The 12071-nt window shown below is 53.2% G+C and overlaps 1 protein-coding gene across 1 annotated transcript in view; it reads left to right on the top strand.

Annotated features, from left to right (window-relative positions):
• IL1RAPL1 (interleukin 1 receptor accessory protein like 1) overlaps positions 1–7826 on the top strand; it is a 535220-nt gene extending 527394 nt beyond the window's left edge. Inside the window, exons 9-11 of the mRNA XM_038757289.1 lie at positions 1631–1774; positions 4379–4549; positions 7102–7826. Of these exons, the coding sequence (XP_038613217.1) occupies positions 1631–1774; positions 4379–4549; positions 7102–7826 (1040 nt within the window). The remainder of the gene's footprint in view (positions 1–1630; positions 1775–4378; positions 4550–7101) is intronic.
• The last annotated feature ends 4245 nt before the right edge of the window (positions 7827–12071 follow it).

The following is a 12071-nucleotide window of genomic DNA, read 5'->3' as shown; positions in this document are numbered from 1 at the left end:
TAACAATAATAATAATAATAATAATTGTGGTATTAAGTGCTTACTATGTGCAGGCACTGTATTAAGCGCCAGGGTAGATAACGAGCAAATCAGGTTGGACACACACCCTGTTCCTCAAGGGGCTCACAGTCTTAATCCCCATCCTGCTGTTGGGTAGGGACTGTCTCTATGTGTTGCCGACTTGTACTTCCCAAGCGCTTAGTACAGTGCTCTGCACACAGTAAGCGCTCAATAAATACGATTGATTGATTGATTTTTACAACTGAGGCACGGAGAGTAATAATAGTACTTGTTAAGTGCTTCTATGTGTTAAGCACCGTTCTAAGCACCGGGGTAGATACAAGCTAATGAGGTTGGACACAGTCCCTCTCCCACATGGAGCTCAAAGTCTTAATTGCCATTTTCCAGATGAGGGAACTGAGCCACAGAGAAGTTGAGGGACTCGCCTGAGGTCACACAGCAGGCAAGTGCGGAGGTGGGAGTAGAACCCAGGTCTTTCTGACTCCCAGACATGCTCTATCCAAAAGGCCATTCTGCTTCTCATTCATTCATTCAGTCGTATGTATTGAGTGCTTAGTATGTGCAGAGCACTGTACTAAGTGCTTGGGAAGCGCAAGTTGTGTGAGGAGATGTGAGTTTTGAAGGACTCGAATGGTGAGGAGAGCGGTGGAACTGTCGATTATGAAGCGGGTGGGAGTTTCAGGCCAGAGGGAGGACGCGGGCGAGAGGTCAGTGACGAGATGGAGGAGCTTGAGGCACAGTGAGGAGACTGGACTTGAAGTAGCCAAGTTTGAGGCGGGAAACTGAGGCCCAGAGAAGTGAAGTGATTTCCCCAGAGTCACACAGCAGACAAGTGGCGGGGCAGGGATGAGAACCCAGGTCTTTCTGACTCCCAAGCCATATCTAGTCTATTTATTTTATTTTGTTAGTATGTTTGGTTTTGTTCTCTGTCTCCCCCTTTTAGACTGTGAGCCCGCTGTTGGGTAGGGACCGTCTCTATATGTTGCCAACTTGGACTTCCCAAGCGCTTAGTACAGTGCTCTGCACACAGTAAGCGCTCAATAAATACGATCGATGATGATGATGCTGCTCTATCCTCTAGGCCACGCTACTTCACAGCGGTAGTAGTAATAATAGCATGGGTAGTAGCAATTATTGCCTGCCTGCTGTGTGCAGTGCTCGCTACTAAGCACTTAGAAATCCAAAAAGTGGCACAGTCCCTGCCCACAGGGAGCTTATACTCTCCAGAGGACTCACACACAAAGACCCTGCAGAACATGCTTTGGCCAGAGACCGCTGCCGGGCCTGGACGTCAGTAGACTGACCTCTGGCCACACCAGTACCCCTCTCACAGGGAGGAGACGCAGACCCCCGCTTTATCCCGGCACCCGAGAACCCCACTCGGCGTCCGGGAACCAACCCAGATTCCCAAACCACAGCCCTTTCAGTTCTGGAACCCAGGCCCTCGTCTCTCGTCCCCCCCTACGGAAGACTGGAAGGCTCTCGAGGCGGTTCGGGAATTTCCGTCCCCGTCGTTTCCTGTTCTGGCCCGACCGCGATCTGTTCTGTTACTTCCTACTTGTTGTCTGAGCGGCGGATTTGGAGCTTGACTTTTTGTAATTCTTTGCAGAGCTGATGTATACGGTTGAACTAGCCGGTGGGCTCGGTGCTATACTGCTGCTGTTGATTTGTTTAGTGACTGTCTACAAGTGTTACAAGATTGAGATTATGCTCTTCTACAGGAATCATTTTGGAGCCGAGGAGCTGGACGCAGGTAAGGCGGAGTCCCCCGCTCCCTTGCTGCTTTCATTCCCGACTTTACTCGACCCTCAGGGGTCTCAGTGGGGGGCCACCGGGGTTTGGGCGAAGACCACAGAATCCCCCCTCCTGCTCCGGGGCTTGCCCCCCTCCCTCCCCAAACTGCCGACAGATGGAAGGACGGATGGACGGAGAGGCGGATCGGGGGGACACACGGATGGATGGAGAAGCAACTTGCCTTAGTGGATAGAGCACAGGACTGGGAGTCAGAGGGGCTTGGGTTCTAATGCCGGCTCCGCCACATGTCTGCCGTGTGACCGTGGGCAAGTCACTTCACTTCTCTGGGCCTCAGTCACTTCATCTGTCAAACGGGGACTGAGAGTGTGAGCCCCACGTGAGACGGGGACTGTATCCAACCCGATTAGCTTGGACCTACCCCAGTGCTTAGATTAGTGCTTGGCACATAGTAAGCGCTTAACAAGCACCATAATTATTATTATTATTATGGACAGGTGGATGGACGGATGGATGAATGGACAGACAGATGGATAAACAGATAGGTGGATAGATGGATGGATGGACAGATGGAAGGGCGGACAGACGAATGGATGGACGGGTGGACAGACGGATGGATGGATGGACGGACGCGTGACAGGCCCAGACAGTGGTCCTCGTGAGCCAGCCCCACGGGGCCTCGGCCTCTGCCCATCAGGATGATCCCTAGGTAGCTCCCCCGACGAGCCGACCTGGATGCTCCGACCCCACCCCAGCCCTGACACTCTCTGAATTCACTTGGGAGGAGAAAGCAGAAGGGCGCAGGCCAAAGGGAACAGATCAGTTGTCCCCAGAGAAACCCAAAAGGCACCCGGACCACGGAAACTGCACAGGTGGAAAATCCATAGCAGGCGAGACACCTGCCCATGTTTCCGGCTTCCGAGTAGTTGACCGCCCCCTGAGAATGCCATTCCTCTGTCCAGGCTGGGAGTCACGTCCGTGGTGCTTGGACATGACGTCTCTGGTTAGGGGCTGAGAGGTGGCCTACCCGGAGAAAATCCATCCCCTCCCCGTAGCCTCCAGCCAACACTAACTGGAAGGTTAACCCCAACCACAAGAAGGTCTGCCGGACGTTCTTTCAGCAGGGACAAAGCGAGCCCATCGCCCGCGACACTGTCGTGGGTGGAAACTGAGGCCGCTTCCTTGTTCACGCTGAAGAAATGGGTGGGCTCCCACGGTGTTGGCCATTGTGGGTTTTTCCAGCGAGCCACCGGCCTAGCCCCCAGAACTAAATGAACGTCCCTGACGCTGCAGGCTTAGCTATGGGTTGTGTGGGCCTGTGTTTGCTCTGTGGGAATTCCGATGCAAAGTTTTGGGCCCAGATCTCACACGTAACTAACTGATTCTCTTTCCCGATGTGAATTGCCTCATCCCATGCACGCGGCAAGCAGCTGCGCCCTGTGGGCTGGTATTCCACAGGAAGCCTGCTTACATAAACATGTGCGGAGCTAAATGATTAAAATGATCGACCCAGGAATGAAGAAGAGGCTGTTCTGGCACTGATTTTTCTGAAAATCCACCGTATAGCCGGAGTTTAGGCGGATTTAGACTTCTCACCCACACCCACACACGTACACACATCCACCCCCTGCCCCCTCCACCCCACAGAAAGCCCCATAAAATCATTCCAAGTGCCCAGGAATCAGCCCCACAGCACTTACGTCCATATCCGTGAATTCATTTATATTAACGTCCGTCTTCCCCTCGAGACAGTAATGATAATGATTGTGGTATTTGTTGGGCACTTAACCCTGCTAAACGTTGTGGTGGATCATCAGGTTGGACATAGTCCCTGTCCCATATGGGGCTCACAGTCTCAACCTCCATTTTACAGACGAGGAAACTGAGGCCCAGGCCCCACAGCAGACAAGCGGCAGGGCCAGGAGTAGTACGCATGACCTTCTGACTCCAGGCCCGGGCTCTATGCGCTACGGCATGCTGCTTCTCTGGAGACTGTAAGCTCACTGTGGGCAGGGAATGTAACTACCAATTCTGTTCTATTGTCCTCTCCCAAGTCCTTAGCAGAGTGCTCTGCACACAGTAAGCATTCAAGAAATACCGTTGACTGATTGCTTAATCTCCCCTTCACCCCCAGAAGTGTGCTTAAGCCTTGAGAAGCGATTTCTTATACACAATCACCCGCTGACCAGAACTTTGGAGAAGCCCTCACTGTGGGACCAACTATCGGAAAAGGCAAGGCCAAAGAGGAAAGAGGCTCGGTCAGGCGATGAATGTCAGAAGCCCCGGTGGCTTTGGAAGTAGCCCGTGGTACAGGCAGGAATATGGGGTTCAGAGAACAGCTTCCCTCGCTTGGTTCTCGCTCCATGTCCTCCCGCGACTTTGGAAGGCGGTTCACGATCCATTACCGTTTTCGTTGCCGGTTCGCGTTATAAACTAAGGAGGGGCCACGTCTGTTCCAGAGCATTAGGCGTCTCCCCTGGAGCTGATCCGCAAAAACTTCCGTAAAAAGAACCGAACCGGTTGCCTTCACCACCGTCGGTGGGCCCAACCCGAGGTTTCTCGCGGCCTGACGATCCTTCTAACCTCCGTCTCCTCTTCCGGGCAGATAATAAGGATTATGATGCCTACCTGTCGTATACCAAAGTGGATCCCGACCAGTGGAATCAAGAGACCGGGGAAGAGGAGAGGTTTGCCCTGGAGGTCCTTCCGGACATGCTCGAAAAGCATTACGGGTACAAGTTGTTCATCCCGGACAGAGATCTCATCCCAACCGGAAGTAAGTCAGGGATGGCGTCCGTATCCATGTGTGTGTCCCTGTGTCTCTCTGCAGGTGCAGCTTTGTGTGTCTGCAAATGACCGTGACATCCTTTAATCACCCACGCATATTTTGTTTGGTACTTTTCCTGAGGGAGAAAGAAAACAAAATCCAAAGCATTTACATGCTACTGATCCACGCAGAGTGTTTCCCAAGGTGGGGGACATTCTTTCCGTGATCTGTTAAAGGACTACTGTGGTCAGGGTCATTCTGATAACCGTGGAAACCAGCTAGAGGGAAAATCTTTTTTTTTTAAGGTATTTGTTAAGCATTTGTTATGGGCCAGGCACATGGTTCTACTGCCCTGGCCTCAAGCCTGTTAGTGCCAGCATGGCGCAGTGGATTGACCACGGGTCTAAGAGTTAGAAGATAATGGGTTGTAATCCCCACTCCACCAATTGTCTGTTGTGTGGCTTTGGGCAAATCACTTCACTTCTCTGTGCTTCATTTACCTCATCTGTAAAATGGGGATAGACACTGTGAGCCCCATATGGAGGCCTTCCCAGACTGAGCCCCTTCCTTCCTCTCCCCCTCGTCCCCCTCTCCATCCCCCCATCTTACCTCCTTCCCTTCCCGACAGCACCTGTATATATGTATATATGGTTGTACATATTTATTACTCTGTTTATTTATTTATTTATTTAATTTACTTGTACATTTCTATCCTATTTATTTTATTTTGTTGGTATGTTTGGTTCTGTTCTCTGTCTCCCCCTTTTAGACTGTGAGCCCACTGTTGGGTAGGGACTGTCTCAATGTGTTGCCAGTTTGTACTTCCCAAGCGCTTAGTACAGTGCTCTGCACATAGTAAGCGCTCAATAAATACGATTGATTGATTGATTGATATGGAACAGGACTTGTGTCCAACCCGATTTGCTTGTATCCACTGAGCACTCAGTACGGTGCATGGCACAGAGTAAGCGCTTAACAAGTACTGCAATTATTATTATTAACATTGTTAGCTGCCATCAGAACACATTTCCCTTGCCCCACTGGCAGAGAAAATGGCGGGAGGGTTAGGGAACATTTTTCTTTTCCTAAGTGGTACTTGTTAAGTGCTTACAATGTGCCACATGCTGTAGTAAGTGCTGGGAGAGACACAAAATAGGTGGGACACCGTCCCTTCCCCACCTGGGGTTCGCAGTCTAAGTTGAAGGGAGGACGACTGAATCCCCATTTTATAGATGCAGTAACAGAGGCCCAGGGAAGTGAAGTGACTTGCCCTCGGTCGTCCAGCGGGTAAATGGTGGAGCGGAGATTAGAACCCAGGACCCCCAACTCCCAGGCCCTTGAGTGGTGTTGTGATGTCCGGAACGAGAAGATGCACAGCGCTGCTCCGCTCCCTGGTCTCTGCCTCATCCTCCCTGCAAGGGACTCCGGGTTTCTTTATGTGTGTGTTGTGTGTAAGTGTACACGGGCATGTGTGCACGTGGCCTTCACTGTGGCAGAAGAGCAGCGGGTAGATTGGGTGCACATCACCCATCTCCTGCCAGGGGACAGGGCAGCAACAGAGGAGGAGTGTGGCCTAATGGATAGAGCCCAGGCCTGGGAATCAAGGGGGCCCCAGCCCCACTGCTTGTCTGCTGTGGGATTTCGGGCAAGTCGCTTGACTTCTCTGGGCTTAAGTTCCCCCATCTGTAAAATGGGGAAAGACCGTGAGCCCCATGTGGGACATGGACTGTGTCCTACCTGATTAGCTCCTATCCTGGCACACAGAAAGTGCCTAACAAACGCCTTGAGAAAACAAAAAGGAAGGGTTGGGAGAGAAAAGGGTGGAGAAAGTGCTTAAGAAATGCCTTGAAAACAAAAAGGAAGGGTTGGGAGAGAAAAGGGTGGAGAAAGTGCTTAACAAATGCCTTGAAAACAAAAACGAAGGGTTGGGAGAGAAAAGGGTGGATCCTGGTGAGGACGGGGGAGCTCTTTACCAGCCACCCCCAGCCCGCTGCTTCTTATCCGATCGACGGCTCCTCCGCCCGGCACCGTAGCGAAGCCGTAGTGGTTAGGGCACAGGCCCGGGAGCCAGAAGGTAACGGGTTCTAATGCCGACTCCGCCGCTAGTGTGCCGCGTGACCTCGGACGAGTCACTCGACTCCTCCGTGCCTCGGTTCCCTCATCCGTAAAACGGGGATTAAGACCGTGAGCCCCTCGCGGGACGAGGACCGCGGCCGACCCGATTAGCTCGTATCCGCCCCGGGGCTTCATCCAGCGGCCGAATTGGAAGGGCCTGGCGAATGCCACGGCACACGCGCCCACACACCGTGACCCCAGTCCCCATTTTGCAGATTAGGTGGCTGAGGCTCAGAGAAGCGAAGGGTCTCTCCCCAAATGGCACAGCGGGCGTGTGGCGGAGCTGGGATGAGAACCCGGTTCCCTCCAACTCCCGGGCCCGTGACCTGTCGACCGCGCCGTGCCACTTCTCTCATGCGTCCGTTGTCCCGGGCGGGCTCGGGGCGGGCGGGCTTGGGCCCCCCGCCCCGAGCCGGGTCCCGAAGGCGGTCTCTGTGCCGTTGCAGCTTACATCGAGGACGTGGCCCGCTGCGTGGACCAGAGCAAGAGGCTGATCATCGTCCTGACCCCCAGCTACGTGGTGCGCAGGGGCTGGAGCCTCTTCGAGCTGGAGACCCGCCTGCGGACCATGCTGGTGACCGGCGAGATCAAGGTCATCCTCATCGAGTGCAGCCGCCTCAGCGGGCTGGTCAACTACCAGGAGGTGGAGGCCCTGAAGCACACCATCAAACTGCTGACCGTGGTCAAGTGGCGCGGGCCGCGCAGCAACCGCCTCAACTCCCGCTTCTGGAAACGCTTGCGCTACGAGATGCCTTTCAAGCGGGCCGAGCCGGCCCGCCACGAGCCCGTGCTGGACGCCAGCGAGCGAGGGCCCTTCGGGGAGCTGCAGACCGTGTCCGCCATCTCCATGGCCGCCGCCACCTCCACCGCGCTGGCCCCCGCCCACCCGGACCTGCGGCCCCCTTTCCCCAACACTTACCACCCCCAGATGCGCCAGAAACACTATTACCGAAGCTACGAGTACGACGTGCCCCCGGCCGGGCCCCTGGCCCTGCCCTTGCCCGCCGTGGCCCACCAGCACACTTATTGCAACATCCCCATGACCCTGCTCAACGGGCAGCGGGCCCAGACCATGCCCGGCCGGGACCAGGCGCCGGACGAGGCCCACACAAACAGCGCCGTCCTGCCGCTCTTGCCCAGGGAGACCAGCGTCTCGAGCGTCATTTGGTGACCGGGGGGCCCCCCCGTCCCCCACCCCTCGCCCGCCGCCCACCCCGCGTCCCCGGGCCTGGCGCCGCCCTCCCTCCCCCGCCGCTGCTGCTGCCCCCCACCCCCGTCGCGACACGCTCTCCCCCCCCCACGAGGAAAACAGGGTCTTGTCCCATCCGTTTTGGCGATTCCTTCGGAGCGTCGGCGTCTTCCGGTTTCACCGACGTCTCCCGCCATCCCACCCCTCCGGACTTTGTTTTCTAGGTCACTGGAATTTGTATATCCGCCTTTATTTTATTTCGGGTTGGGGTTTTGGGGTTGTTTTTGTTTTTTTTTTTTTTAACCGAGGGACCGACGTCGAGGGGAGGAATCCCCTCCCGTTTCGCGAGCGGAGTTTTCCGGTCCGCCGACCGAGCCTTCGGGGGAAGGGGTCCCCACGTGGCTGGCCTCACCAAGGCCCCGGTGGCCCCGTTTCCCGCCGGACCCTCCAAGCGACGGGGCGGTGGGGAGGGGGCGCGTGCCAACCGTCCAACCCTTAACTCGCGCCCCACGCCCGGTACCCGGCGGGCGCTCGGCGGCCCCGTCCTCAGGGGACGATCTGGAGGCGCCGACCGAGAAGGGAGGCCGGGGGAGAGTGTGCCATTTTGTTTTTCGGATGATTTGATGTACCTTTTCTATATAGAGAGAGATATATATGAAAAAAAAAATTGACCCTATATTTGATCACTTCCTGGAAAGGCATGAATGTGTTTGTGGCTGTTTTCGTTTAATATTAAACTCCCCCCCTCACACCCACACACACCCACACACACACACGCACACCTCCCCCCAACCCTTAATTTCGCCGGCGCGATTCCGGGTCGTTTTCGGGTGACTGAGTCGGAAAGGCCCGACGAGGCGAGGAGAGGACGAGGGTCTCGGCCGACCTATTCTGTCCCGCTGTCCTTAGAGAGAGGGAGCGGGACTTTCTCCACCGTCAGAACAAAACCGCAACCCATCCCCAACCCACCCGCCCCGCCCGGGACCGAAACGTTTAATCGAGTGTATTTCCTTTTGAGATGATCCATTCCCAGCCAAGTATTCTCATTTCCTTTGTTTCCATTTGTAACCAGAAGAAAAACTTCCTTTTCAGTTTCAAGGTGATTTAAAAGAGAACTCAGGAGGTTCAGAACACGAACACAAACGAACATCGATGTTTTAAAAGACAAAACTTAATGTTATTTATACTAAAGCACTATTTAAATCAGACCTGAAAGTGTCAAAAGAAATACTTTTACTGAATAAAGGATCAGTTCTATTTTCAACGTACAATTTTATCTTTGAGGAGTGCAGGAAGGTCTGCTGACGTTGGTCCCAGGGAAGACCCACTCCTATTTCTGCTATGTTTTAAATCGGTGACTTAGGCCCCTCTTCTTGCTTTCTTTTGTGGATTCCAAGTCCTCCCAGCCGGATCGGTGGTGGTGAGCCCGTCGGAGGGCTCTGATGCCAGAGGTCACCCGTCGGCCGATGGGATGCGGGGCTGGATGGGGATAGAAACAATGAGGGAAGAGAGAGACAATGACAGAAGAGAGAAACAAAGAGAGGAGAGAGAAAAAATGAGAGAGAAAAAATGTGAAAAAGTGAAACAGTGAGTGAAAAAGTATGAGAAACAATGAGAATGTATGAGAGAGGGAAAGGATGAGAAACAATGAGAAAGTATGAGAGGAAAAGTACGAGAGATACAGTGAGAAAGTATGACAGAGAGGGAAAGTGTGAGAGAAACAGTGAAACAGAAAAAAATGTGAGAAAGTGAGAGAGAAAAGCAATGGTAGAAAGTATGAGAGAGCCCGTTGTTGGGTAGGGACCATCTCTATATGTTGCCGATTTGTACTTCCCAAGCGCTTCATACAGTGCTCTGCACACAGTAAGTGCTCAATAAATACGATTGAGCGAATGAATGAAACAATGAGAGAGAAATGGAAAAAATGTGAGAAAGTATGAGAGAAAATATGAGAAACAATGAGAAATTATGAGAGGGAAAATTTGAGAGAATGAGAGATTTTTTTGACCGTATGAGATGAGCCCGTTGTTGGGTAGGGACCGTCTCTATGTGTTGCCAATTTGTACTTCCCAAGGGCTTAGTACAGTGCTCTGCACACAGTAAGTGCTCAATAAATGTGATTGAATGAAGGAGAGAAAGTATGAGAGAGAGAAAATGAGAGGAAAAATGAGAGTAAGTATGAGGGGGTCGGGGATGGGGAGAAGGGAGCGGAGGATGGGGCGGCGAAGGTGGGGAGAGTGTGTCCCCGTGTCCCCTCGGGCCCGGTCAGGCCCCGGTTGACCTAAGGGGCCTCAGGCCAAGTGAGGACCCATCCCAGCAGGACCCTCGGGGACGCATCGATTCCATTTATCGGTCGGGACCTGCCCGGCCGCGGGACGTGACCTCCGGCTGGTTTGCAAAGAAGAGGAATCCTTCGGCTTTCCAGAGCGGGTAATTTATCATTGTCCTTCTGCGCGTGAACCTACTGACCCTTTTCTTGTATTTAATTTTCTCCCCAGCTCACACCCGATTGCCACTTACAGCACCGGTTTTGTGTGCAGAGCCAACAACTTCAACACAAAGCCTGGCACTGCCCCAACAGGACCACACACACCCCCGCGCACCCAACTCCTCCACTCCCCGACCCCTAGCACTCCCTCATCTTACAGGTCGATTCAACTGATCCTTCGGTTCTCCACTCGGATTTACCCTGAAAATGTGTTTACGTCTGATCCGCCGTTAGATTGGAAGCCCCCCGTGGCCGGGCAATGGGTCCCGCCGTTGCTTTCTGCTTTCTAAGCGTCCAGTACAGCGCATGGCACCAAACGGATGGACCAGGTGAGAAGCAGCGTGGCTCAGTGGAAAGAGCACGGGCTTTGGAGTCAGAGGTCACGGGTTCGAATCCCGACTCATCCACATGTCTGCTGTGTGGCCTTGGGCAAGTCACTTCACTTCTCTGAGCCTCAGCTACCTCATCTGCAAAATGGGGATTAAGATTGTGAGCCCCACGTAGGGCAACTTGATCACCTTGTATCCCCCCCAGTGCTTAGAACAGTGCTCCGCACATAGTAAGCACTTAACAAATGCCATTGTTATTATTATTATTATAGAGTGCGGGGGCTGGGCATCAGAAGGACCTGGGTTCTAATCCCTGTTCTGCCGTTTGTCTGCTGTGTGACCTAGGGCAAGTTGTTTCATTTCTCTGGACCTCGGTTACCCCATCTGTACAATGGGGATTCAGACTGTGAACTCCATGTGGGATGTTCTGATGAGCAGCATGGCTTGAGGAGCAGCGTGGCTTAGCGGATAGAGCACGGGCCTGAGAGCCAGAAGGACCTGGGTTCTAATCCCGTCTCTACCGCCTGTCTGCTGGGTGACCCTGGGTAAGTCATTTAACTTCTCTGTGCCTCAGTTCCCTCATCTGTAAAATGGGGATTGAGAGTGTGAGCCCCACGTAGGACAGGGACTGTGTTCAACCCGATCAACTTGTTACTACCCCTGTAAATAGAACAGTGCTTTGCACATAGTCGCGTGACTCAGTGGAAAGAGCCTGGGCTTTGGGGTCAGAGGTCAGAGTTTCAAATCCCGGCTCCAGCTGTGTGACTTTGGGCAAGTCACTTAACTTCTCTGGGCCACAGTTACCTCATCTGTAAAATGGGGATGAAGACTGTGAGCCCCACGTGGGACAGCCTGATCACCTTGTAACCTCCCCAGTGCTTAGAACATTGCTTTGCACATAGGAAGCACTTAATAAATGCCATTATTATTATTATTATTATAGTAAGCACTTAAGTGAGAAGCAGCGTGGCTCAGTGGAAAGAGCACAGGCTTGGGAGCCAGAGGTCATGGGTTCTAATCCCGGCTCCGCCACTTGTCAGCTGTGTGACTTTGGGCAAGTCACTTCACTTCTCTGGGCCTCAGTGACCTCATGTGTAAAATGGGGATTAAGAGTGTGAGCCCCACGTGGGACAATCTGATCACCTTGTATCCTCCCCAGCGCTTAGTACAGTGCTTTGCACATAGTAAGTGCTTAACAAATGCCATCATTATTATTATTGTGCCATAATCATCAACATCAATCGTATTTATTGAGCGCTTACTATGTGCAGAGCACTGTACTAAGCGCTTGGGAAGTACAAATTGGCAACATATAGAGACAGTCCCTACCCAACAGTGGGCTCACAGTCTAAAAGGGGGAGACAGAGAACAAAACCAACTTATATCTGTCCCAGAACTTAACACCATACA

Source organism: Tachyglossus aculeatus, chromosome 15, assembly GCF_015852505.1.
Source record: "Tachyglossus aculeatus isolate mTacAcu1 chromosome 15, mTacAcu1.pri, whole genome shotgun sequence".
Classification (NCBI taxonomy): domain Eukaryota; kingdom Metazoa; phylum Chordata; class Mammalia; order Monotremata; family Tachyglossidae; genus Tachyglossus; species Tachyglossus aculeatus.
This window is presented reverse-complemented; position numbering and strand designations above follow the sequence as displayed.